Below are 25,888 nucleotides of genomic sequence, written 5' to 3' on the forward strand. Positions count from 1 at the left end.
GGTTGGTTTTCATCATACCTCCTTTTTAATAAGAAAATAATGCTTTTCCTACATTTTCACTGGGCATGGGAATAAATCCATATTTCTGGGTGTAAAAGGAAGGATTAGGCTTTGGGGGTGGGGCTTGGATACCTGACCAAATGATGGACTAGCTAAAACAGGTCAGGGTGGAAACACCTCCACATAAGACACTCCCCCCAGTGTGCCCTCTTGGTTTATCATTGCCATGGCAATACCCGTAAATTACTGCCCTTTTTCAGGGCAACAACCTGGACAACTCAGAAGTTACAACCTTCATCCTAGAAATTTCTGCATAAGTTGCCCCTTAATTTGCATATAATTAAAAGTGGGTCTACGTATGACTGCAGAACCGCCTCTAAGCTACCTAAGCTGGGCATGCTGCCTATGGGGTAGCCCTGCTCTATAAGAAGCAGTACCTCTGCGGCTGCTGTAGGCTACTGTTTCTATAAAAGTCGTTGTTTAACACCACTGGCTTGCCTTTGAAATTCTTTCGTAGGTGAAGCTAAGAACCCTCTCGGGCTAAGCCTCATTTCTAAAATATTGTACACACTAGTGCATTCAGGTTAGTATAAAGAATTCCTCACAATATATTAGGATAGTTTTAAGTATTTAATTTGATTAGACACAATCTTTTAGTTATAAAAGACATCACCATTTTGACCATTTAAATATGCCTTTATTTTCTCTTGTATCAGTTGTGCATCAGTTGTGTATAGAACCTTCACTTAAATTCTCATCTACTCGGACTTATTACACTAAGAATGCTTTATTTCATTAATGCAAATTATCCAGGGATAGAAATAATGTATATATGTGGAGTATTAGAGGAGTTCAAGAACATCACCACTCATCATTCTGTAGTCGTTAAAGGCATGTGTTATTTCTACCTCACATGAAGAAAACTGTGTCTGGCTGGGTGCGGTGGCTCACGCCTGTAATCCCAGCACTTTGGGAGGCCAAGGCAGGTGGATCACGAGGTCAGGAGTTTGAGACCAGCCTGGATAACATGGTGAAACCCCGTCTCTACTTAAAATACAAAAATCAGCCGGGTGTGGTGGTGGGCGTCTGTAATCCCAGCTACTTAGGAGGCTGAGACAGGAGAATTGCATGAACCCCAAAGGCGAGTGTTGCAGTGAGCTGAGATCATGACACTGCACTCCAGCCTGGGTGACAGAGCAAGACTCTGTCTCAGAAAAAAAATAAGAAGAAAAGAAAAGTGTGTCCAAGACAGTGTAGTGACTTTCCCAAGACTACACAGCTAGGTTACAAGAGAAAATAAAGGCATATTTAAAGGGTTAAAATGGTGATGTTTTTTAAAACTAAAAGATTGTGTCTAATCAAATTAAAATATTTGAAACTGTCCTAATATATTGTGAGGAATTCTTTATACTAACCTGAATGCACTAGTGTGTACAATATTTTAGAAATGATAAATAGGCTCTTTAACTTGCTGATCATACAAACCTACAAACCTACTTAATACTCCCAATGACAAGAAATTAACTACCTGATGAGGCAGCTTCTTCCATTTTTGGACAGCTCCAGGGGTCAAACATGATAACATCTCACTGCCTGCAATGTCATCTAGTTCTACCTGGAGAAATAAAACAGAACAGGTAGCTACTGTACTTGGCAAATTGATATAATTCCATTTTTTCTAAATCTGAGTGCCAGATTCATTCATTATACTGAATAGATTTGTCAAATGGCTTTGCCTGTTTACAAATGGATGGCACACTGCAAAAACATGTTGGAATTTTAGAGGACTAAATGTCATCTCACTGATACTGTCATCAATATAACTTATATTGTCATTTTTGTCTCACACTGACTTCAATGGCTATAGGGTGAGCTCCAAGTCTCCAGACCTTGTGTTGATGATCTCTGCCCTACACAGTACTTTTCTGCTCATTTCCAGAAGAGACCAAGATAACTTCTCAGACTTCTCAAATCTACTTGCCCTACTTGACAACACATGTTGGCTGGGCTGACTGGATCAAGATTCTATAAGCAGGATCCTCACGGTTTCAAGTCCTTGCTGTTTTGGATGAGACAGAGGCTATTTCCTGCTCCCATAACCACTCACTTCTTGCTGTGAAGCTTTCCTAGGCTGTTCTTGCTAATACTAACAAAATTAATTATGCTTATCTGATGACAAGTATACGACCTAAAATGCCATCTTTATAAATAAGGCAATAGTCAATGCAGTGTGATTTATGGTCTTTCATTTTTCCCATACACCCTATGTGCCCTATAAAATCTGGCTTTACAGTTTCATAGAGGCTATAATCCCTTTCAGAGGGAATAAATCATTTCCAACCATAATATAAAATAGGTAGTTATATTCACATACTGGCAAAGGAAATAAATTGATTATAAAATGTAAGAGAGTGACTGATGATTTCTCCCTGTGTCTGCACTATTAAAGTGTTTTTGAAAGACTGGACAATATTAAAGAACTTCTATAAATATGAGATTATAATTTATAAATTAAAAAAGAAAAATTACATTGAAAACTATAACAAAATAATAAACATTATAATATATAAAAAGTTATTGTAAATCAATGTGAACAAATGGATAAAGGTCATAAAGTCACAAAAGAAGAAATACAAACAACCAATAAATACATTAAAATAAGTTTAATCTCACTATTATTAACCAAAGAAATATAGTTAGAATCATGTAGGTCTCATATTTTACTCATCAGAGCAGCACAAATGAAATAAATGGCTAATGCTGGTACTGTGGAGAGTGTGAGAATCTACACATGACGTTAAATTGCTGATAGAAAGGTAAGGTAGTGCAACTCTTAAGCTCATATGTCAATACGTACCCAAATTGAAAAGTGGCCCTTCAATTTCTAAAAAGTCATTCTAAGGAAATGAATAAACGCAGGAAGACATATGAACAAAGATGTTTTTCTCATTTTTCTGTAGTACCAAAGAAAAGAGAGAGGTAAACCTAAATTTTGAGTAGCAGGAAACTGGCTACATAAATAATGAAATGCTGCTGAACTATTTAAATTTGTGATATAGCCTTATCAAATGACATGGAATCATGCTCATTATATACTAATAAGTAAAAAATGCCACAAAACATTTTTATAGTTTGATCTAATAATTAAAAGTATTATATATTTGCTTGCATTGTGCCTGTGTGTACCCCCACAAACAAAAATATCTCAAGAATGTTATGAAGATCATTTATTGGAAATGGGATAATGGGATTTTAAGTTATTTATATTTTTTACTTTTTTTTGGAAACAAGGTCTTGCTGTGTTGCCCAGGCTGGAGGGCAGTGGTGCAACTATAGCCCACGGCAGCCTGGAACTCCTGGGCTCAAGCTAACATCCAGCCTTTGGCTCTGGAGTAGCTGGGACTACAAGCTAATGCTACCATGCCTGGCTTATACTTTTTTCTTTATGCCTTTTTAATTTTTGTAGTTTCCATAATGAGTTTATGCTACTTTTATAATTAAAAGTATTTTAATTTTCAACAAGAAAATTTAGATTTCCCAAATTTTCCAATTACCCTGCACCATGGCTCAGAGTATTTGTGCAAAAGAAAATCAGCCTTTTTTTCTGCATTAATTTTCCGCAAATTCATCATTTGTAATTGGTAAAAGTTGTACAGAGTAAAACTGTTAGGGTCTGGGTATGCTATACCTTTCAAAGAATTGAAGATCTTGGAATAATTTCTTTCAGTTTTTACCATACTGATACTAAGGTGGATGAGAGGTAGAGGATGAAGGAAAACAGTAACCATCTGCAACCAGGAAAGATAACAGTGAACGACAATTGGATTTATCCATATTTTTAAGGTGGACTTCCACAAGTTTCAGCTCATACTAATACACACACACGCACACACACACACACAATTCAATTGCCTTAGACTAGTCGATCATTGTGGCAGAAATGAACACCTATCGACTAAACATTTTTAGCCCCTCCAGATTGTAGCAATGTTGAGATGAGGCCTAGGATAGTATTCCCCATCTCTATGCATCTGAGTGTGGCCACATTACTGCTTACTGGCCCACAGAATGCTACCAGAAATTTGATAAGAACATATATTTGATTTGCATTTCTCTAATGATCAGTGATGTTGAGTTTTTTTTCATGCTTGTTGGTTGCATGAATGTCTTCTTTTGAGAAGTATCTGTTCATGTCCTTTGCCCATTTGTAATGAGGTTTTGTTTTTTCCTTGTAAATTTGTTTGAGTTCCTTGTAGATTCTGGGTATTAGAGCAAATGCCCATCAACAATAGACTGGATAAAGAAAATATGGTACATATAAACCATGGAATATTATGCAGCCATAAAATGAATGATAGTCCTTCGCAGTGACGTGGATAAAGCGGGAAGACATTATCCTCAGCAAACTAATGCAGAAACAGAGAACCAAACACCGCATGTTCTCACTTATAAATGGGAGCTGAACAATGAGAACACATGGACACAGGGAAGGGAACAACACATTGGAGACTGTCGGTGGGTAGAGTGAGGGAAGGGAGAGCATTAGGAAACACAGATAATGCATGCTGGGCTTAATACCTATGTAATGGGTTGACAGTGCAGCAAACCACCATGGCACACGTTTACCCATGTAACAAACCTGCACATCCTGCACAGGTACCCCAGAACTAAAAATAAAAATTAAAAGAAAAAAAGAATGTGTATTTGAAGAATAATGAGTTTATAATTGAGCTTGCAATTTCCTCTCTCCTTTCCTTTTTGAGACAATGTATAGGCACATGATGGAAATGGTAAGCCCTTGAATCACTGAGCAGAAAACTGATTGCCAAGCCAGCGAAGTCCAAACTGAACTACAGACTAACTGAGAGATACACTTATAATAAATTATCATAATTTATACTGATTATAATAAACTTTTAATAAATTATTAGAAGCATTACACACATTGCTTACCTTTCAAGTTAATTAACATCTCTACCTTTTTTTGCCAAGGGAAGTTCTCCAAGCTTCTGGAGAAACCATAGCAATCTCCTTTTTCAGTTTGAGAGATGAGTCCAAATATGAAACGAGAAGGAATAAAGACACTGAGAAATGCTTTTGACAAAGAGGAGTGAGAAATGGAATGCTGAAGAATTCTTAGTAATAAAGAATTCAGACAGGAGAAGTGGATGGGGTGATATCAAACAGATTTGCTCAAAGGCATTTTGGAAAGGAAAATTTGTGAAAATTTGGTGAGAGGGAAAAAAAAATCAGATATAAAGGGCCTTTTGGTCCCTAAATGAATTTTTCTTCCGAAAGATTCATATTGTTTATATGTGAACCATAAGAATTCTCTGTCCACTTCTTCCAAAATTTTCTAAAGCCCGCCAGGACAGCTGCAGAGAAAGAGAATGTCATTCCAGGATAATCAACTGCAAGTTACTAAATTAAGATCAAAATATCTTCAACCCTGAACATTTTTCAAAGAGTTTTTAGAAGAAAGAGGCTCTCTAGGGGGTTGTATAATTATATAATTGTACCCTTTGTAGGAGGCTATTTACAGATAAGTAATTTTTCCCCACTATTCAAGGTAAAATGCATAAAATAAAGTAGAATTTGGGGTTATTTGTCGGGGAGACTGGGAAGGAAGTCTGTGCAGACTCTGTGAGCCATCTGATTAATCACTCACTCTGTCCTCATTCCCTGCTATCAAAACTCTGATTGCCAAATCCCTAATATCCTCAAAACTAAGGTGGCCAGTTTAAAGCCCTAGCTAATGAGATCTAAGTGAAAGTCTGATGATGAGTTTTGGTAAATACTTTCTTTGCTCCAGGACTTAGAAGCAGATCCTCTTTTAAATGTTCTTTCTTCTGGGTTAAACATTGGGAATGCAGCTGCAGATTCAGTAGCTGTCTTGCAACTATCTTGCAACACAGTGACACACCAGAGGTGAGAGGACAGGAAGATAAGAGAACCTAGTCCCTCATGGACACCACTTAGTGGCTGAATTAACATAAAAATAATCTCCAAACTGTTACATGAGGAAAGTTAGGTAAGTAACTCTTATTCAGGTTCTATTATTGCAGCCAGACTCATTATAAATAGATACTGAATTCTAACCTCAGGTTCCCAGAATTCTTCCTAGCATCCCATAGTTATCCTCCTATTCTAGACTATTAATCATCAGACTTGCTTGAGGTAACTGTGTGGTGAGGTCCGGCTCTTTTAGAAGTCCTGATACTATTCACAACATCTTTTAAAAAATGGTAATATTTTTATGTCCACTCATCTTTCTAAAAATTACACTCAGAGGTCAGTTCCTCCAGAAAGCCTGAGCTGACAACATTTTACCCCTGTATATAAGCAGAATGATTAAGCAAAATAAGTAAAACAGAACAGGTAAGGGTGTAGTGTGTTATATCTTTCAAAATAAGAGAATAAATTTCAAATGTATCGCCACAAAACAAGGTCAAGTAAGTGTGATTCCCTTGATCTAATCACTCCACTGTGTTCATATATCAAAAACATCACACTGTATTCTATAAATGTAATACAATTATAATTTGTCCATTGAAAATAATATAAGTATAAAAGTGTGTGGGCTCTGGAATCAGACTTTCTAGATTTGAATTTTTAATCTGCTGCTTACTGGTTGTATGACTTGGGTAAATTAATTTATCTGTACATTGGGGACATTAAGTAGGACTTACGTATCTTATTGAAAATATTAAATGAGGTAGTTCTTATAATCTTATAAGAATTAAAGTTCTTATAATCTGGCTTGGTTCAATAAAAATCTAGCTAGTTTTTAGATTACCTTTGGCCAATTTTGGGTAGAGGCCCTTTGTACTCCTATGGGTCTCTGTAAACTCATCTTTCATGAAACACACATCCTATATTGAAGGTATTTTCTGTAAGCAATGGGTTTTTAAGGTGTGGTCATTGGACCAGTGATATCAGTAGCACCTGGGAACTGGTTAGAAATGCAAATCTAGTGATCCAGAAACTCTGAGGGTAGAGCCCAACAATGTGTGTTTTAACAAGACTTTCAGGCAGATCTGATGCAGACTGGTTTGAGGGCAATTGAAAACACCAATCTCAGAATCTCCTGAGAGCATTCAAGAAAAATAAAGTTTCTAGAGCCTTACACTTGTCCAGCTGGAGAAGGGGCCCTGGAATTTGCCTGCTTGGCATGCTTGCCATGTGATTCTTCAGCACATTGATGTTTGAGAGCCTTTGCTATTTTATTAGTGTGTGATGTATTGGTCCATTTCCCAAGTGGAATTTTCTTCCATGTCTGAGAGGATGTGTTGTTGCTTTTGTATTATTATTATTATTATTATTATTATTATTATTTTATGTTAATCTCTTAAATATCTAGTGCATGGTGCAGTCCCAGGCACAAAGTATTTGCTCATTAAACTAGATGTCCCTAAAATCTTAGTAGAGTTTCAAGATCAATTTCTTCAGAAGAAAAAATACTGCACACAAACACACACACACACACACACACACACAAACACAAAATCACCCTTTGAAAGTCTAATCATTTGAATTTCTTGGTCACTTATTTAGTTTTAATAATTTTGAATAATACATACTTAGTTACAACTTTTTGGTCTTTAAGTCAATGTTCGCCATCTTCAATCAGAAGGACAGCAACAAAAAAGTACAATTAAATATTGATTTTTCAAAATCCACAAATGTAAATACAAAGAGAAATTTAAATAATTAAACTTTCAAATGATTTTTGGGGGGCATGTTTGTAATTTCACACTTCTGAAGCTATTAAAGATTGAAACTGGACTAAGACATTTGGGACATGCTGTATTGGTCTTAAATGAATGGAATTTTGCTGTGGAAGGTGGAAGAAATATTTTCTTCAGCAAATATATCTGTAGATAGAGTTGTAACCACAAATCTGTAAAAAAAAAACGTAAGTTATTGAGTTAAATCTGATCAGCTACTTTCCTGCTTATGGGTATATAGAACTACTAACAATTTCATTTGTTATTTACTAGCAGAAGTCATGTGTGTGTGTGCGTGTGTGTGTGTGATATCTGTGTAGGCATATGTGTATATATATCCTCAATTTAAAATTTTTCATATCCAGCTATATGAAATTTTTTAATGAGGAAATTATATCCAGTGGCCTATTTTCTTCCCGATGAATTATAAACGAACACCATTTTCTACTCATACAAGCGGAATGTCAATCTACCTCATGGGCCTATCAAAGAACAAATTTGAAAAACCACTGGTTTAGCCAGTGATACGGTTACTAGGTGATGCTAGGCCCCATTGCCATTGTTAAAAGCTTATCCATAAGCGAGATGAGAAGGCCCTTGCTTGGCATGTAAAAGCAGGAGTAGCAGGGGATGTCAGGTAGCTGCAGGCTGATGATACATGATGTGTCTACATATCTATATAGAACCATTAAGTCCATGAACATGCCCACTTTTCATAACAAACCCAAAGCTATTTTATCATTAATCCCAGTCAACAATAGTAAGATCCAAGTGTGCTGCTGTATCCTGGCATCAAGGTGCCTATGAATTAATGTGAGTTTGTCTTGGTTTTGACACTGTGGAATCAGCTAGGCTCCCTGCATCAAACCCCTTCATATAGCAGGCAAACCAGTACCAGACTTCTCTGCCTGCTGTGGGAAGTTTAAAAAAGAGCAGCTCACTAACATGATGCATGTGCTGAGAAATGCCTTTGCACATAGTAGATACTCAATATATTTTGAATGAATGGATTTATTTATTAATGTCATAAAACAGCCCTCACCCGTATTAAGGAAAATTCCATTCAATTGGCTGAAATTCCTCCACACACTCCTCACCTCCTGTAAGCTTGCAATCAGACAAAGACTTCATTACAAAAAGAGCTGAGGAAATTATAGAAGCTACTTAAAGTTGTGTCACCTTCGTAGGGTTACACAACTTCAATTTAGTGGTAGGCCAGGGTTGGTGGCTCATGCCTATAATCTCAGCACTTTGGAAGGCTGAAGCAGGTGGATCATCTAAGTTCAGGAGTTTGAGACCAGCCTGGCCAGTATGGTGAAACCCCGTCTCTATTAAAAATACAAAAATTAGATGGGCGTGGTGATGGGTGCCTATAATCCCAGCTTCTCCAGAGGCTGAGGCAAGAGAATCGTTTGAACCCGGGACGCGGAGGTTGCAGTGAGCCGAGGTGGTGCCACTGCATTCCAGCCTGGGTGATGCACTGAGACTGCTTCTCCAAAAAAAAAAAAAAAATTTAGTGGTAAAGACCTCTGACTTATCAGTCACATGGACCTGAGTTCAAGTTCTACCATCATCATATTTGAACATGAGTATATATGCACTTCAAAGGCTCTGCTCCATGTGTGTAGTATGGGGGTCATAAGAACATGCAGTTTCACTGTATGACTCTCAAACAAGTTGGATGAAACAATCCATTTGCCACAGCCAGCAAAGTTTCTTGCACCCAGCAAGCACTCAAGGCATTAGCTAATATTAACAGGGGAGAAACAAACAAACAGGAAAGCCCAAGGCCCTGACTCCTACCCAGTGGCCCTTGATTCATGCCATAATAATTTTTTTTTTTTTTTGAGATGGAGCCTCGCTCTGTCACCCAGATTGGAGTGCAGTGGCGCAATCTCGGCTCATTGCAACCGCCGCCTCCTGGGTTCAAGAGATTCTTGTGCCTCAGCCTCCCGAGTAACTGGGATTACAGGTACCCGCCGCCACACCTGGATAATTTTTATATTTTTGGTACAGATGGGGTTTCGCCATGTTGGCCAGGCTGGTTTTGAACTCCTGATCTCAGGTGATCCACCTGCCTTGGCTTCCCAAAGTGCTATGGTTACACGCATGAGCCACTATGCCCGGCCATGCCATAACTTTCTTCCATTCATCCTACTAGCTTCCCATCAAGACTGAGTAGAGGAAGATAAACAAATTGAGATTAAACCCTTTTAAGATAGTTTGTAAGTAAGAATGAATAAAATTATAAAAATATAACAATGAATGAGTTCTGCAGAAATATGAGAGAACTCCAGTTCTTTATGTTACTTTTCTAGAAAACCAATTTATGGTTCTAAGATGCACCTCCCCACCCTACTTCACCCCTGGCATGATCAAATAATATTTTTGTAAATGGATAAGTCAATGACATAATCAATAAGCTAAGTTATAAGCAGGTAAAAATTTGTAGGCTTGATAAAGAAAACTCAGGTGATTGGTCTGTTCTCACACTGCTAATAAAGATATACCCAAGACTGGGTAATTTATAAAGAAAAGAGGTTTAATTGACTCACAGTTCCACACGGCTGGGGAGGCCTCACAATCGTGGCAGGAGGCAAATGAAGTGCAAAGCTACGCCTTACATGACAGCAGGCAAGAGAGCTTGTGCAGGGGAACTCTGGTTTATAAAACCATCAGATCTCGTGAGACTGATTCTCTACCAAGAGAACAGTATGGGGGAACCACCCCCGTGATTCAATTTACCTCTACCTGGCCCCGCCCTAGCACATGGGGATTATTACAATTCAAGGTGAGATTTGGGTGGTGGAGACACAGCCAAACCATATCATCAGGCTTATCAGTACATGTTAAAATAAGGTAATATGAAATAATCAAAAAAAAAATGTGCAGAACCAAGACCTCTGTGATAATCTTATTTAAAAAACAGCTACAATTTTAGTTAGAATGTTTCCCTGATGAGAAAGCATTTTCTGCATAACTTCTAATGTACTGTTGATGAGCACAATTCAACAAAACTGAAATAAATATTTGCAGAAGTCCTGCAAGATGAAAAGCATAGAGTTAGATGCTATAGAGGATAATTGTACTTCAGGATGAGTAAGACCCCACACTTGACCTCAAATAAATTAACTTTAAATAGAGTGGATGAGTCATGTGTAGAATGTAAGAATACTAAAAGGTCAAGGTAACTAACATAAAGGAACATGTGGGGATTCTTAAGAAGGAAATAAAATATTAGTTGATTCAGGAAAGGCTGAAAGGAGTAAGTTTTCCTTGAACGGTCTTTGAAGAGGTCCCCTTCACTACCTCCTAGTACTGAGGCTAGGGTGTCATAGGGAACAGAAAGATATGGAGATCAAGAAGCTTCTCTACTCTCACAGGAGTGGCTGAAAGAAAAATTTCTTACCAGGATGTAGTATAATAACATTCAAGGGTTCATGAAGTCAGAGAGACAGGGGCTTGAGTATCCTAGCTCTGTCTCTCTCACTAATGGTCAAGTTGCTTATCCTTTCAACACCTCAGTGTCTTTATCAGTAAAATGATAAGAATTTTTCCTACCTGAGTGGGAGAAGAAAATGATGTAATCCATATATAGGGAAAAGCTTGGTATCTGGCACACAGAAAGTACTGAATATGACCAGTTGATCAATGAGGATGGCAATGATGATGGTGGTAGTGGTGGTATTGATGTGGCCTGCCCAGAGCTGGCTCTGACTGGCAGTACAGTTTAAAGACTTCTGGGCTCCTGAGGCTTTTCATGTAAATGACACTTGATAAATGTAAACTGGTTGTCCAAAAGATCATGTGCAATTTAAGAAAAGGAAGGATCTCAGAGTTGTTCAACTACTTACTAATAATATGAGTTATTATAAGCAGTTGTGGCAACTAACCTTTATTGAGCACTTGCTATATGCCAAACAATGTGCCTAGTGCTTTAGAAGGATTTACTCATTCATTCTTCACAACAACAGTATGCAGCACATCCTAATATTATTATTTCTTTCTTTCAGAGGTAGACACAGGCTTAGAGAGGTTACAATAAACACATAAGTTCCCCCTGTCAGTATGTGCTGGAAAGGAGTTAAAATTCAGTCTGTCTGGCTTGGTCTCAATTACTAAACTATGTAATTAAGCAGTTTGCCCATTGCCTGATCATCCTTCTGATGTGTGAATATTTCACTCAATCCCCTAGGTGAAGAAGAGATGAAACAATCTCTCTTTCACCCTGCTTTGCCTTAACATCCAACTTCCTTTCTCCAACCAGGGATTGTTTCAATGGGCAACAATAAATGCCAGGAACTGGCCCAGCCTCAGAGATGACTAGGGGTCAGATACCAGCATAGGCAAAAGCTCTGTGACAACCTTGCCCTTGTACAGGGTGCGTGACAGGAACTGGAGTTAGGGGATAATGGAATAAGGCTAGGAAAGACAGTACCTGGTATGCTGAAAATACTGACACTAATACTATTAATAATAAATAATAGACCTCACTGTGCGGTAGGCATTGTATTAAGTGCTTGACATGAAGAACCTCATTTAACACTGAAAACAGGCCTATGCAGATGGATCTATTGTTAACATTATTTCACCATTGGGGATAGTGAGGCCCTGATAATCAGGTAAATGGCTGAAGCTCACATGGTTAGCAAGTGGAAAGCAGGAATTTGAACTATGTTCAATTCAGCACCTGTACTCTTAACCACTATGCTATATTGTATATATATTTATATACAAAAATTACTGGCCGGCCATGGTGGCTCACGCCCATAATCCCAGCACTTTGGGAGGCCGAGACCAGTGGATCACCTGAGGTCAGGAGTTCGGGACCAGCCTGGCCAATATGGTGAAACCCTGTCTTTACTAAAAATACAAAAAATTAGCCAGGCCTGGTGGTGGGTGCCTGTAATCCCAGCTACTCAGGAGACTGAGGAAGAAGAATCACTTGAACCTGGGAGGTGGAAGTTGCAGTGAGCTGAGATCGCGCCACTGCACTCCAGGGCATGACAGAGCAAGACTCCGTCATCCCAAAAAAATGTTGGTGGGAGTGAAAATTAGTTCAACCATTGTGGAAGACAGTGTGGTGATTCCTCAAGGATCTAGAACCAGAAATACCATTTGACCCAGCAATCCCATTACTGGGCATATACCCAAAGGATTATAAATCATTCTACTGTAAAGACACATGCACACATATGTTTATTGCAGCACAGTTCATAATAGCAAAGACTTGGAACAACCCAAATGCCCATCAATGATAGACTGGATAAAGAAAATGTGGCACATATACACTACGGAATACTATGCAGCCATAAAAAAGGATGAGTTCATGTCCTTTGCAGGGACATGGATGAAGATGGAAACCATCATTCTCAGCAAACTAACACAGGAACAGGAAACCAAACACCACATGTTCTCACTCATAAGTGGGAGTTGAACAATAAGAACATATGGACACACGGAGTGGAACATCACACACCAGGGCCTGTTGGGGGTGGGGGGGAGGGGGCTAAGGGAGGAATAGCATTAGGAGAAATATCTAATGTAGATGAAGAGTTGATGGGTGCAGCAAACCACCATGGCACATGTATACCTATGTAACAAAACTGCACGTCTATACATGTATCGCAGCATTTAAAGTATAATTAAAAAAAAAATATCGCAAGGACAAAAAACCAAACACTGCATGTTCTCACTCATAGGTGGGAATTGAACAATGAGAACTCATGGACACAGGAAGGGGAACATCACACTCCAGGGACTGTTGTGGGGTGGGGGGAGGGGGGAAGGACAGCATTAGGAGATACACCTAATGCTAAATGACGAGTTAATGGGTGCAGGAAATCAACATGGCACATGGATACATATGTAACAAACCTGCACATTGTGCACATGTACCCTAAAACCCTAAAGTATAATAAAAAAAAAAAAATACAACGATCTTCTCCCATAAGCCATTCTTGCACTTCAGACTTAAATAATCCATGAAACAGAGAGAGTGAGATCAAGGCAAACAAAGAGCAAGATTGAGAGTAAGAGAGAGAGAATGGGAGCATGCAAGCTTGAAGAGTGGCAGTTGAGGAAATGGCAATCATTTAAAAACAATGTACTTTGCTTCATATAATAGAGTTGTTGTGATAATCTTCTCAATGAAACAGGGTGCAATGATTAGCATATAAGTATGTCCCTCCTCATAAGGATGGTGGGACAGCATTTTTGACCTTTAGCTTAACTGTTTCAGAAATTGTGGTCCCAGTAGGCATACAAACTAGTGGATCTTTCACACCTCTCAAATCCAAAAGTAACATTTCATTTCCATGTGTCTTTTCATAGTTCTACTCTTCTCATGCCTACCATTCATTTACTTGCCTGTTTTTTGTTGATTTCTATACAGAAAGATGCTAAGTCTGTGTTCTCTGATGTGGAAAGGGGTGGAGGAGAGGGAGCTATGGTGCCTTAATGGTTTGGGGATTTTTTTTTAATCTTAATTTTATTATGCCAACTCTACTGAACTTAATTATGGTAAATACAGAATTACACAATTACCCTCTGTTCCGTTCTTCAGAAGCTATATTTTGATAAAATTTACTACATTCTGCTTTCCCCCTGAATACTAGAAATGTATGTGTGTTGATATAAAATGTGTTATAATTACAATTAAAATATAGCTTACATAATGATAGTGTTAAAATAAAATCATAGATGTGTTGAGACAACATGGTCATGCATTTTTATTGTAAGTACACACTTAGACCAATATCTGGTAGCCAAATGAAAATGGAACAGAATTTTGGTTACGCCACAAAATCTGTTTAATGGTTTTCAAATACCTAAAGGCAGATGACAACCTAGGAGATAAAATTTCCCATCATATTTTTAATTTAAAAAGTCAAGGAAATACATGAAATGTCTGGTGAAATTGTTGAAAGTAAGTATGCATATGCATATTTTAAGATAAGCCCCTTATTTTTTTCTTAACTACCTGGGTAACTACCTAAATTTCATCATGTGTATCAGTGATGACAAATTTTCAACTGAGTTTAATGAAGAACATAAAATAATAATAATAAATAGTATATTATTGCATTAACTAAGTAGTTCAGAATTGATTCTCATCAAAGAGCCACCCTATCCAACTAACTTAAACCTTACAAAATATGGTTGCAATTATAACATCAGAGAGAAACGTAGGAAACTGAAATGCTTCCTCTAAATGTTTATAGTTATGGTGTCTGACTAGAATAATTGTGTCACAAATGTTATTAAAATAATGAGATACCATTTTGTTCAGTTTTACTGCAGAAACAAACTACAGGATTTTCTTTCATTTCAGATAATTATTTTTCACTAATTGCTAAGTGTTTTTAGAACCTACAGTGCTAATTCCACTTCCTCATTTAATCTTTAAAATAACCCTTTCGATAATTATTCTTAATGTCTCCATTTTACACAATGTATCTCTAGTTCAGATCTTTCTTCAGACCTACAGACTTCTGGAACCTTCTGTCTCCAAAACTGATCCTTAACCCCTAACCCTGTTCCACCCCAATTGAATCTTTTCAATTTCAGATGATAATAATCTCACCTTCCCAGTTGCCCAGGCCCAAAATCTTGGGTTAAGTGGTCTTGATCCTGTTCTTTCTTTCACATCCCACATTCTACCTGCCTGGAAATCCTGTTTCAACCCTCAAAACACATCCCTTCTTAGAAGCTCAAGCCACCAAACCATCGATCTTACCTGGAAATGCCTCTTCTCTGTTCTCCCTGATACTACTCTTCGCCCTTACCCTCAATACCACAGAGCGTTGCCCTTTTCGAACAAGAGACAGCTCATCTCATACCTCTGCTACAATCCTACCACTGGCTGCCAACATTTAGAGTAAATGACAAAATGCCTGCGATGGCCCTGCATGAACTAGCCCCATCACATCTCTGACCTCAAGACCTCCTGCTGTCCCTTCCTCCTCATTGACTCTACTCAGCCACAATGGCCTCTACAATATTCTTCCAGGCCCATTTTTGCCTTGGAGTTTTGGCACTGGTCATTCCTACTCCCAGGGAGTGGTCTTCCCTTAAATCCACTATGCCAACTCCCTTGCTTCAAGTCTTTGCTCAATTGTCACCTCATCAAATCTACGCTATTACCCTACTTAAAAGTAGAGGCCACATTTATAGCCCCTAGCACTACCAACCCGACAATCTTCAGCAAGTTCCACATTCTTTTCCTTATCCCATAATGTTCACCAACTTGTAACATCCATAGGATGTATTTATAACATCCATCTGTTTTCACACATGAGAGTGTAAGCTGAGAGAGAGAGGAGGGAGGAGAGAGGGGAGAAGGGAGAGAAGAGAGGGAGAACCAAAAAAAAAAAAAAAAAAAGAAGAGGAAAGGAGAGAGAGAGAGAAAGCTTTTACATTTTTACTGATGTGTCCAAGCATTTAGAAAAGTGCATATGGAAGGTGCTTAATAAATATTTCTAGGAAAAAATAAAGATAAGGAAAGAAGGAGTAAAGCTTATAAAAGTGTAACTTTCCCAAAGCTCTGCAGATAGAAAGGGTCCGCAATGGAATTCAAGCTCAAGGCTGCCAGACTTCCACTGCTCTTAGCCTTGCTGTTGTCTTAAGTCCATGGAATTCATTATTTCCTTTAATCAGTTCCATAAAAATTTTCATTCCACTGAGCAACATCACTAAAATGTTCTCTCTGTGCATGTGTGTGTGTGTGTGTGTTATCTCTCACTCTCTATCTCTCTCCTTCTGTCTCTCTCACAGTTCTCTCTTTTGCTCTTTCTCTCTCTCCATATAGATAGATAGATAGATAGATAGATAGATAGATAATAGATAGATAGATAGATAGATGTAAATTATACATATATATGTAAATTTTCAATTTAGCAGAAGAAACAGAGAAGAGTGTAATCTAGTATAACTACTATGGTAATTAAACAGCAAAATTCAAAATTAGCAATAATGATTAGTTAAGCAATATTGACACTTAATGTCCATCTAATAACTTTAACATAGCTTTTAAATTTATTAAACATGTTAATCTCAGTGCCAAAATATTTCCATGCATATTTCATGCAATCCTTGCAATTACTCTATCAGACAGGTACATTTTTATTATACCCATTCCAAAGATAAGAAAATTGGTGAAAGGTGTGGTACCTTTTTGATCAATGTCAGACAGGCAGTCAGTGGAGTGTGTGGATTTAAATCCAGGCCTGTCTTACTCCAGAATTTGATTCTTAACCCCTACATGGAAATTCTGATAATTCCTTTGATAGAGTGTGTTTTCTCCTGGGAAATCTTCCCCCTGATGTCTGCATGAGCTAACCCTCTCAGAACATAGTCAAGTTTAAAACATAATAAAAATGTTTAAAGAGCCCTTTAAAAATGGAAATATTTTTGTTTAAACAATAATGTAGAAGACTACACTGAGCCCTTTAAGTGACTTTCTTGCTACTTTCCATCAAGAATAAAAGAAAGAGTCAGCAGCCATGGAATGACAAAAGCACAACACTCAAAGATGGAGAATTCTGCAAATGACCAACCATAAAACTACTAAGCTGCAGCTCTTTTACAGCAAGAGGCAAAATAACCCATTAAACTGAAAACTCTCCTACCCTTCCCTCCACGGCCCACACAAACATTAATGTTGCATTTATTAGGATGTACTTCCTGTGCTCTATCAACTTGACTTTCAGCAATTGTATTAATACAGTCCTCTCACTTTGCACATATGTCCAAATGATGGATTTCCCTAATTGAGGTTTGTAGAAAGGGTGGAGTGAATGAAATAAAGTTTAGAAAGAGCCATCATAATCCATAATGGTGGGTACTGAATCAAGACAAGATGAAACATCTTCTCATTTATTTGAATGAAAAGTCTACTGTAGATTTATTTCCTGCATACGGGGCTACTTGTTGTATAATGGAGAACAAGCATTTTTCATTTGGAGGTAAGGGTTTGTGTGCTCAAGTTTCTATGGGCCTACAAAATTAATCTTGTTTTAGGATTAAAATAAAACATATATTTCTGTAAATAGATACGGTTAAGCAATCAGCAACTGTGATGTCTTTAAACCACTATAAATTCAGGATAGGAAAATCTGTAATTACTTCAAGCATTTATGCATTTGTGCAACAACTGAGCAGTATACATAGTGGTTTGTTGTCAGACAAATCTAAGTTTGAATCCAGACTTTGCCACTTACCAGCTATGTGACTTTGGGGTATGAGAATCACTTTCCTTAGCTGAACAATAGGGATGAGCATATATACATTGCAGGACTACTGTGAGAACAGAATGAAATGAAGTACTTTTAGCACATGGCACAGTGGCTCATAGTAAGGACTCAAATTATTATTATGGTTACTACTACTTTTATTGAAAAAAGATTAGAAAGTCTGTTTGCATAAAATGTCACATATATGCTGTATCATTGAAATTCATATATTTGAATTTTGACTTTATAATCTAATAATATGATTCAAAAAATATTTAGTCGTAAATATAGTTGAAAGCAGGTTATTTGTCAAACATGGAAATATAAGATGAAGGAGGTTGACTCAACACTCTTTCAGACAGATATTTATCTGTACATAGGTTTTATTGTTTTGATTTTTTATGTGCAGAAAACTTATATATTGAATATGTCAACTCACAAAAGGTCCATTAATTAACCAGCCTGACTATATGTTGCATAAATATCATTTTACATAGAGAGCATATATGCATTTTAGTGGTTGGGAAATATGTTTGCAGCTGTTTTTAATTGTCTACTTAATGTAAAAGGGGACAAGAAGCAGAATTAGGCTTGTTGCTTACTGTAGAGTGACCCAGGAGTTTAATGTACTTTGTATTCCATTATACTATGGAAATGTTTCTGTGCCCTGGGGATATCAACAAAAGATTTGCTTTAATGAAAGGAACCAAGTATGGTTCCAAAGCTTTCAGATAGGAGGCCTATACATCCCGCAGGTTACATCAGAAGTGTCCGTCTTCTCTCACAACTGCATCGAGATAGGGAAGATGTGATCACAAAGGCTGAAATCAATTACAGTAAATGTTGGGAAGAGAAGGACATCGAGTCTTGAATGTCCCAAAGCTGGGCTAAAAGAATTGTGTTTAAAGTAAAGAAAGTGTTATCTACAGCATGATTTTTCACTGAATGAATGCCAGTTAGTGAACCTTACATTAATGCAGAAAATCAGCTGCTTTTGCTATAATGCTTTCAACTGCACATGGCTGAAATCAAACTCAAAATAGTAAAAGCGAAATGTGTTTCAAAAAATAACACGTCCTAGAAACTCACAGACACATCTAGATTCAGATATAGTTGAATGTAGGAGTTCCAGAATATCAGCAGGGCTCCCCCTCTCTCCCACCACTCAGCCCTACTCACGTCTACTTGACTATATGCTATAGAAATTCTCTCCTTGTGTTGGATGGCCACTGGGAGCCCCAGAATCACATCTCCCCAGCTTAAAAATTCCAGAGAGAGGAGATAATGTTCCCATTTATCTCTGAGAGAAACATCTTCGGGAAGATTCTAATTGGCCTGGATGAGGTCAAATGACTACAGAGGAACCAGTCGCCTGCTTCATTTGACCTGGCCACATACCTCATCCCTGGGGCCAGGAAGATAGGCAGGATGTCATCATTTCTCAGTTTTGGGAGAGAAATGTCTGATATTTTTGCAAGATGAATGGGAATACTACATGGAGATACGAAAGCTATAGCTTGCTGCCACTGTAAATTCCACAGTTCTCACTCCCTGCCTTGTGTCTTATGATCTTTCAGTAAGCTGATCTGAGAGGTCATTTTCCCTACCAGTAGCCTTGATACATATGATTGAGAAGTAAATTGTAAAATAATACAGAAGCAGTCCGAATATAGGAAATTAACTTGACTAGTAATGACCAAGATAGCTGTGTGAAAATATATTTTAAAAGTTCCCAGAAACTCACCAAAAGTGGGAGCTGGAAGTGCAAAGACAGTTTTGACCAGAGAAAGCTTTTTCCAAGCTAAACAAAAAAGACTACAGACATTTAGAAACTACATTTTTAAAGAAAGAAAAAAGGCAGATAAGGAAAATGAGGCCTAGAAAAATTAAGAGATTTCTTTAGGGTAACATAGCCAGTTAATGGCAGGATTGAGACTAAAACACACTGTAAAATCCAAGTATGGTCTTTTATATCTATGATATAACCTGTATATATGTAAGAAGCATAGCACTTGTAATTTGTTAATCTCCAAATGTTCATGAAGTTGAAGTAAATGCATTCATTGCTTCCATTATTCTTAAAGAGAAAAATGCCCAAAGACATCTTAATTGCATGGGTATGTATACACGAAATACACGTGGAGATGTCTTCAAATATAATATGTGCATGTCTTCATTCCTTCCCTCTGCTCTTTTTAAAAATGCCCCTTTAAAAATTTCCCACTCACCATCTGTTAGGTAAATTTCCTAAAACACAGTAAATGTGGAGGCAGAGATTGTTATAGAGACTATTCCAAATGACAGTGACACCTATACTTATGAAATTATAAAAAGTATAGGTTAAAGTTGCTTTTTTAATAAATTTCACCACCGTAGTAATACCACACCACTCTATGTCATCAGCTCTATCGGATTACGATGGAGAGAGAGAAAAGGAAAAAAAATCTGGGTATTTATATATAAAATATTATCCCAAAAGTTTGATATTACATTCAAGTTTCAATTAACAGAAGGAAAACATTGACACATTTACCAAAGCATTTCATTTATGATACAAGGTCCACAGACTTAGATTTGCATTATGCTCCAACAAGGGTAGAGTTGACCACTTTTTCCATCTACTTGCTTTGGGAGAAAAAAAAAAAATCCATCTGAATCAGATGCCATTCAATTCCAAGTCTATAGTGTAGACCATGTCGCTACACATGAAATATTATTCATTCAGAGTCAGAATGTAGCCAGAGTAATTTATACTCTCAGAGTGTTTGCTGTCAAGTCAATAATGGAGAATCCTTGAATAAAAATGTTCCCATCACTTTCCGCTATAATATATCTTACTTATTGCCCATAAAACAGTGGTCAGGGGAGATTTATCTATTGGTCACCATATTATATAACCTCTCTACTTTAAGCCATCCCAACTCTGTGATGATTTTTTTAAAATATGTTACTTATAGTCAATATTAATTTATGTTTAATCTTTCTTAGCATTAGGAGAGTATTATTTTGCGCAAGCTTAGGAACAAATCTCCAGAAATTCGTTTCCAGAAATTGATGTTTCTTTGAGGCTGAAAATGCATTGCAGGGCAGTTGCAGTGATTTAATTCTAGTTGGCAGAGCCCTGGCCACACACTAATTTCATTAGCCTCAAATTCCTGGATTGATTTGAAGACCCACTGAATACGATTCCTGTCCTCAGACATGTCATTTTACTAACCCACTCAGTGTGTAAAGAGAGGAGAGAAAGAGGACATGCTAAGCTTATATCTTCAATCTGGTACACCAGCAGTCAAATGAAAATTCAAAGTCATAGACACTATTTACATCTGAGGAGTCATTCTTGCCCCGGTCCAAATTTCCAGGAAGGAACTTCATTCCTGACTTTGCTGGGGGCAGCAGCATTCGTTACATCTATTACCATCTCCTTTCTCCCTCCTTCCCTTCAGTGCTCAGCACCCCCCTTTTAAGTCGCTAAGTATTCCCTCTTCTAGCCTACAGTCTTATCTCACTGTAAATGTATATCTCAAGTGATCTGTTTGGCATAGTCCCTAAGGCAACCTGCAGGGACCAGAGGAAAAAAGAAAACTCAAAATCACTGGAAAGCTAGAAATTCAATCATTTGGAGGAGTTTCTTTTATATAGGACAATCTTAATTGAACTGAACCTAGGAATCCCAGAGAAGATTCACTATGTCCTTTTTCTCTCCCTCTAAGTGTGCCTTTGAACAATGGGTATGTATACCATTATTCTCTCTACTCATTTTGCAGGCTTAGAGAAACTGGAAAACTGGGGACTGGAGTTACATGACAGGAGCTTCTAAGATCACATGCAAAAAGGGCTACTGGAAGAGATTGTTGGTCTATGAAATACATATTCCAACATGGGCAGTGATTAACCAGGACACATACAAACCAACTGTTTTATCTAGCTTGCATGCATCCCAAGCTACAAGTTGGTGCATTCCTCAGACTACCAGCCTCTTCTCAATAAATGCAGGTGAAAACTAGGGGCTCTTTTTCCCTCAGCTATTCAATCCAACATGAATAGCTGCAATTTGCAAATTAGAGGAAAATGACAGTGTTTTCTCTGAATGGTTTTACTTCCAAGCCACAATGCTAACGCTAACATTGGGTTCCTTTCTCCTCAGCTCAGGGAATGGAGAAATTAGTGTAAGGCCAGCCCCCCCACCCCTTTTTTCACCCCTAGCAAGTTGCCTCAGGTTCCCACACCAGAGGAGGAATCAGCTCCCCCTGGAATCTTTTTCAGTAAACACAGTCCCTCAGCCTAGTCCGTAATCCCTTTCTTGACTTTAACATTTCACTCTTTTTTCAGACAGAGCCAGGCTCATCTGCAATACTGCCCGGGGTGAGTGAAGAAACAGGCAAAATAATTTTAAAATGCTAAACACAAAACGTTTTGTGCCTTTAACCCCAGAGGCTAACAGGGAAAACACTGTAACCTACCCCAGCCCCCAGTGGCTCTCAGGTAATATCTCTGACCTCATCCTCTCCCGCTGCACTGCTACCTCAACTTGTCTAGCTTTAAGCTCAAAGATGAAGGAAGCGCTCTGGGTTTCAGCTACAAGCCAGGTTCTTCCCAAAAGCAAGGAACTCAGAGTGATGGCTAGCCCCAAAGCACTTTTAGGTTTGCAGACCTCCAAGGATTTCCATGATGGCACTCAGGAAGTGTCAGAGATGCTCAGAGGATCAGAGGGGCCATGCAAGCTTCAGCCTTGGATGGGCACTCCTCTTTCCTGAATGCAAACTTCACACTCCTGGAGGTGATGTGGTGACAGCCTGGGTCTCACAGAGTCCCCTTCTGAAGCCCAACACCTTTAGGGAAAGCACCTGAGAGGGGCCGGTTCTCTAGATATGAGGAGCATAAAGGTGCCAGGATCAGCGTGTACATCTGCGGAAGAGATTAACTAGGTTTGGGTACCACCAGCCAGGGAGAGAGCCGCTATGCATTGGGAAAGGGTCATTTTAATACTGAGATGACCCAAGAACTTGGGAGTGAAGACAGAGGAGGAAAGGAGGGAGAGATTGAAAGGGAGAGAAAAATTAGAAAAAAAAAAAACAGCAAGGAGACAGAGACAGAAAAAGAGAGTGATGCACATATAGGGAAAGACACAGAGGAGGGAACTTACAATCACGGAGACCCTGAAACTCAATTTCTAAACCCCAAAGCCACTCATTCCTACCCAGTGCAGCTCAGGAGCCATGGGGCAGAGGCTGCTGGAGCAGGAAGCGAGAAAACACCGCGGTAGAACCCACCGCTCAGCGGCCCCGGATCGGCCTTCCTCCCATTTTTTCTCTGTCTCCCACCGGCACCAGAGCAGGAGGACCACGGGGCCCTGCTTCACGCACCCCTCTGCCTCTCAACGGGCGCCTTCATGCCTCGCTCCGGGAATCGTCCTCCAAGCCGAGGATTTGGCTTGGGGTCTGCGTCAGGGAGATAGTGGGTGAGGGGGGCGGGGGGAGGAGGGAGGAGGCAGGGAGAGCGATTTTGTTTCGCAGTTAGCATGAGCTCATCCCTGGGCTGAGGTCTGAAGTGGCAGGAGTGGAAAGCTGATCGCCCAGCTCCGGCCAGTGGCCGGATCGCACATGTAATTTAGACGGTGCAAAATATTGCCCGGAGCAAACCAACTGGGGGTCACGTATGCGGGCAGCATCTCTCCACATGAGGAAGGTCCCAGCACCTCGCGCCCTGGGCTTTCGCGGAGGCTGGCTACAGGTCGGGAAATCCACCCGAGGGAGATGGGGACTTAACATCCACATCTAGGTTAAGACCGAGCCCTCGATTTAAGAAGTGCCTCCTTAAGGCTGTCTCCAAATTTTCCAGGGGAGTGCAGGTTGGCAGGCTGGCTTGTGGGTGGGAAGCTGGGGAGTTGGGAAATGCCCGGTTTGGAGGCATCTTCTCATCTTTCCTATTCCATTCTCCTAACCAGCTCTCCTAGGAGCTCGGCACTTTTAAGAGCCTGTTTTCGGACCATATTTCACCCTAATGCAAACCCATTTAAATCATCGCCTTGTTTTTCGCAGATTGCTTCTTGTAAATGGGGCCATAAATCCAGATGTCAAGCCAGATGGAGTGGAGCGTGGACAGGGGAGAGATGAAAGGGAAATAAACCAAGCAGGGAAGGTATCTCCTCGGGCGGGGTGGGAGGGATTCGGCAGGATCTCCAGGGTGGAAATGAGTGAAGGCTGACCTGACCCGCACCACCGGAGTCCAAGCCAGCTTTTAGGGTTAAGGGCGCAGGTAGCCACGGTGTGCTCCGCCCCGGAGGGAGCGCCGCCCTACCTGGAAGAGCCTCAGGATGTTGGCTACCATGATGGAGACCGAACTCCCCGAAGCCCCAATCACTCCAACTACTTTCTCTGGCTTGACGAAAACCGGCGGTTCGCCGTTGGTGCAGCGCACGTCGGAGGTGTCCTTCTGGATGAGCGCCTGGACGAAAGTAAGCGACTGTTCGAGCGCGTAAGTGTCCCTGGAACAAGTGTCCAGGATCCGCGCGCCCAGCGTCACGTTGGGCAGTAGGTTGGGATCACTGTTGATCTGGTCCAGGGCGTAGAGCATCGCTTCCAGCCTGTGGATCCCGTTTTCCCTCTTGATGTCGCCGCAGGGCACTCCGCTGGGACCCTTGGCGTGCACGGGGAACAGCCCCCCGAGGGTGACGTCCCCCTCGATCCGGATTGAGTGCGGGGCGTACATCTCCTGGCCGCGCGCCGCCGCCGCCAGCGCGCACAGGAGCACCTCCAGCACGCAGCAGGGGAACTTCATCAAAGTCAGGACGCGGAGCAGCTTCCTCAGCTGGACCATGCTGCTCCGGCTGCTGCGGCGGCGGCGGCGGCGCTGAAGGGAACGGTGGTGGGCTCGCCGAGGTCAGGGCCCCTCAGGGCGAGCTCCTCCGGGAAAGCCCAGGGGCTCCTGCAGGCACGGAGGGTGGGGGAATCCGGGGAGGGGCGACCAGAGAGGGTGAGGGGTCCCGCGGCGCCTGCCAGCCTGGGGAGCCTCGCGCTCTCGGGTTAGCCGGCCGGCGCACCGCGCTCGCGCTCACCAGCTTGCTGCTCGCTCTCTCCAACAGCCCAGCACTGGGGAGAGGGCAGGGATTGCTATCGCTTTAAATGGTCGTTCGGCTCCCTCTCCTCCTCCTCCCACTCCCTCCCTCCCTCGCTGGCTCTCCTTCTCTCCCCACCCTTCCCAGCGCCAGCCCTCCCCACTGGTTTGCATCATCACGCAGGGAGGGGCTGCGTGCTGAGGTAAGGGGGGGAAACGGGTGGGCGGCTGGGGAATGGGGGGAGGTTTCCTCGGAATGGGAGTTTCGTGGTCCCCAGGGAATCTAGGGATTGCGGGCAGCAAGCGAGAGCCTAGCTCTCGCCCCCAACTCACTGTGGAAGCCTCCCTACCCACACCCACGTTCTGGGCACGGGTGTCATCAGCCGCGGGATGGGGCGAGGACGTCGTGCTGACTGCTCCCAAACCCTAGGTCCGGAGCCTAGGCTCTTAACTCTGGGAGAAAGCGAGGGAGGGGCAGAGAAACCAGTGAGGGAGGGGCGCGGGAAGACCCTAGCTAGACTCTACTCCTGAGCCGCCTGTGCTAGTTTTTCCTAAGAAAGCCACGCGTGCACACTGGAGCCTGATTCATGACTTAAAGACGCTTTACGCAAAGGGGTTTCCAGGGCCAGGAGCTCAGCTTGGCTGCAGGGAAACAGAAGTCAAGAGGAGACGCTAGACATGGGAGTGCATCACTGATCTTCAGTAGTCACTAGAGTCAGAGCTCCATGAACTGACGCGTTTCCCCAGCATGTCTGAGTCAAAAACCTCGGACGCATCCCTTCTCTTTACTTCGTTGCAGAGATGAAACAACTGAGAACCCGCAGAGCGCACTTTCTTCTCTAGCACTGACAGGTGTAAGTCTCCCTCCTACCT

The 25,888-nt window shown here is 40.5% G+C and overlaps 1 protein-coding gene across 6 annotated transcripts in view; it reads right to left on the reverse strand.

The window, feature by feature from the left end:
* The window catches only part of GRM7 (glutamate metabotropic receptor 7), an 879,282-nt gene extending 854,194 nt beyond the window's left edge, over positions 1 to 25,088 (reverse strand). For 5 of the 6 annotated variants that reach the window (XM_055260434.2, XM_055260432.2, XM_055260433.2 and 2 more), the window contains exon 1: positions 24,260 to 25,088. In XM_055260434.2, coding sequence (XP_055116409.1) covers positions 24,260 to 24,778 — 519 coding nt within the window. In that variant the 5' untranslated portion in view covers positions 24,779 to 25,088. The other variant, XM_063630706.1, reaches the window with a different exon arrangement.
* Positions 25,089 to 25,888: the final 800 nt, after the last annotated feature.

The sequence above is a fragment of the Symphalangus syndactylus genome, chromosome 21 (genome assembly GCF_028878055.3).
Source record: "Symphalangus syndactylus isolate Jambi chromosome 21, NHGRI_mSymSyn1-v2.1_pri, whole genome shotgun sequence".
In the NCBI taxonomy this organism is placed as follows: domain Eukaryota; kingdom Metazoa; phylum Chordata; class Mammalia; order Primates; family Hylobatidae; genus Symphalangus; species Symphalangus syndactylus.